Consider the following 2,439-nt stretch of genomic DNA (forward strand, 5'->3'; position numbering starts at 1 on the left):
TCTCCCTCTGCCTGGTCCCTTCCCAAAGGGATGGGGGCAAAATAGCCTGAATGTGGGTCGGTAACGGAGGCTGAGGCAAACCAGGGAACCAGGCAGCTTTGGCTGAGCTGTGCAACCCTGTGAAAGTCACCTAATGTCCCTGGGTTGTCTGTGGAGCTCTGGAGGGTTGGTGGGTGAGTGGTGGGCAGGGAGGAGTGATTCTGAGGCACACTGGAGGGAGAGAGGGCAGAGGTGCCCTGGGACTAGCAGCGTTGGCAAGCACAGCAGGGCTGCCAGCTGCCTGGGCCGCTCTTCTCTCCCTGGGCTGTGTCTGTCCAGCCCTGACCTCCCCAGGCCTGGCGGTGACATGGACCAGAACCCTGGGGAGCTGTGGGGGGTGACCATGAAGCCCGCTGACATCTGTCTCCCCATCTCCAGGAGGACATGGCTGTGGAGCAGGGCTTTGCCACCTCAGAGCTGTGGAGCGTGGTGTGGCATCGTGTTGCTGTGGTGCTTCGCGTGGGCAGCGACAGGGCAGCGCTGGAGGGAGACCCTCCAGGGGCAGGTCACCCCACAGCAGAGCCGGACTGGAACCTCCTCTCCCCTCAAGGTAGGAGCTGCAGGACGGCCGGGCATCTGCCCTGGACCCTGCTCCGCATCCTGCTGTCAGTCTTGCTCATGTCCGTCCCCATGCACATCTGGTCCCTGAAGGGCCTGGGTGGGCGGGAGGGTTGCTTTGTTTGAGGATTGCTGTTGCCCTCTGGGGAGAGAGGGCTGGGCTGCCTTGTGCTGTGCCCAGTTGGCAGCAGCTCAGCTGGAGCAACCCTGGAGCAGCCTTCAGGCAGCACAGACAGAAGAGAGGAGACTTTTCACCCTTCTTAGCTTTCCCCTCTGGGGTGCTGTTCCCCTGCAGGCACCCTGCTCTTCCTCAGCCTGGCCCTCTTGGTCTTCACTCGTGAGTCCCACCGGTGCCTGCCTCAGCTCACCCACTCCCACGGTGTCCTCATGGTGATGCTGAGGAGACTGCTGTCCCCTGGCTTCCTGGCATGCCTGGCACAGACGTGAGTTGCGGGGAGCGCTGAGGCGGGCAGAGCTCAGCTGCTGAACGGGGCTGGGACATGGGCATGCGGGGGTCTGAGAAGGTCCTGACCTGGCACGTGCAGGGCCTGGTGGTGCCTGGCATGGGGAATGCTCTCTGCCTCTTGTTTTTCTGATCACCTCTGTGTTAAGCCCTCTCTCTCTCTCTAACAAATTCAGGCAAGCAGGAGAGGATGGGGACCCTGAGCTTGTCCCAGCCGTGGTCATCCAGACCTGCCAGCTCCTCTGTTTCCCTTTTGCCCTGGATGTGGAAGGAGACACCTTAGCACTGGTCATAGAGGCTGTGAGAGACACCCAGATCCCTGCCCAGCTGCTGCAGGTACCCCCTTGCCCTTGTGTTTCTCCCCCCCCATACTGTGGAGACACCTCCCCACATCGCAGCCCGCGATGCGTGGCACCACTTCACGCTGTGCTGGCGGTTCCTGCCTGCACAGGGGAGACGCTGGAGTGCCACGCAGCCCTCGGAGCAGCTTGGCCAGCAGCCGGGCCCTGCCGGCAGCCCTCAGCCGCTGCCTGACTTGGCCCTTGTGTGACAACAGCATGCTCAGCACTGCCATCTCTCCTTTCTCCATAGGTCTGCTCTCGCCATCTGCCCTTCTCCTACGCTGAGGTCCCCATGAGCCTCTTGTGCCACCTTGTAGTGTCTGATGAGCAGGTCATAGACCAAATGGTGAGGGAAGCTGACGCCTCGGAGCACGTCCTTGCCTTCTTGACATCGGCCTTGCTTTCAGACAGCCTCACGCTCACAACTCACCTCCTGTCTCTCTTGACCCACGTGGCTCGGACCTGTCCAGAGCACTTGCCCTTTCTCCAGAGGATCCTGAGGGGCTCGGAGGCGGCCAACCAGCCACTGACCCACCTGCTTAGCCACCAGCAACACCCGATACGGGCCAAAACCTGCAACTTGCTGGGTAACCTGCTCCGACACGGCTTTCATGAAGTGCTGCAGAGCCAGCCTGGCTGGCTGGAGAGCCTGCTGGGCTGCCTGACAGACCAGGAGGAGAGCGTGCGCAAGGCAGCCAGCTTCGCGCTAGGCAACGCTGCCTACCACACCTCCTCTCCGGCCGAGACCCTGGGCAGGGCTGTGCCCATGCTGATACGGCTGCTGGGCGACACGCAGGCCAGGACACGCTGCAACGCGGCCACTGCCCTGGGCAACCTGAGCCGTCGCTGGGCAGAGCTGGGGGACCTGCTGATGGAGAGCAGGGCCCCCCACGTCCTGCTGGAGGTGGCCTGCCGGGACCCCCGGGAGAGCGTGCGGGAGGGAGCCCTCGTCGCACTGCGGGCCCTCAGCCAGCACCCCGGGACACAGCAGGTACCGCGCAGGGCCCTCGGTCCTCTGTGGCACTTCATGGTGCGTCG

At 63.3% G+C, this 2,439-nt stretch overlaps 1 protein-coding gene across 1 annotated transcript in view; it reads left to right on the top strand.

Moving 5' to 3' along the window:
• Positions 1 to 2,392, top strand: part of STK36 (serine/threonine kinase 36) — a gene marked incomplete at both ends in the record, with an annotated part of 11,220 nt that extends 8,828 nt beyond the window's left edge. The window contains 4 exons of the mRNA XM_010157724.1: positions 398 to 589; positions 893 to 1,040; positions 1,237 to 1,396; positions 1,652 to 2,392. Of these exons, the coding sequence (XP_010156026.1) occupies positions 398 to 589; positions 893 to 1,040; positions 1,237 to 1,396; positions 1,652 to 2,392 (1,241 nt within the window). The remainder of the gene's footprint in view (positions 1 to 397; positions 590 to 892; positions 1,041 to 1,236; positions 1,397 to 1,651) is intronic.
• Positions 2,393 to 2,439: the final 47 nt, after the last annotated feature.

The sequence above is a fragment of the Eurypyga helias genome, unplaced genomic scaffold (genome assembly GCF_000690775.1).
Source record: "Eurypyga helias isolate BGI_N326 unplaced genomic scaffold, ASM69077v1 scaffold42998, whole genome shotgun sequence".
NCBI classification, from domain to species: domain Eukaryota; kingdom Metazoa; phylum Chordata; class Aves; order Eurypygiformes; family Eurypygidae; genus Eurypyga; species Eurypyga helias.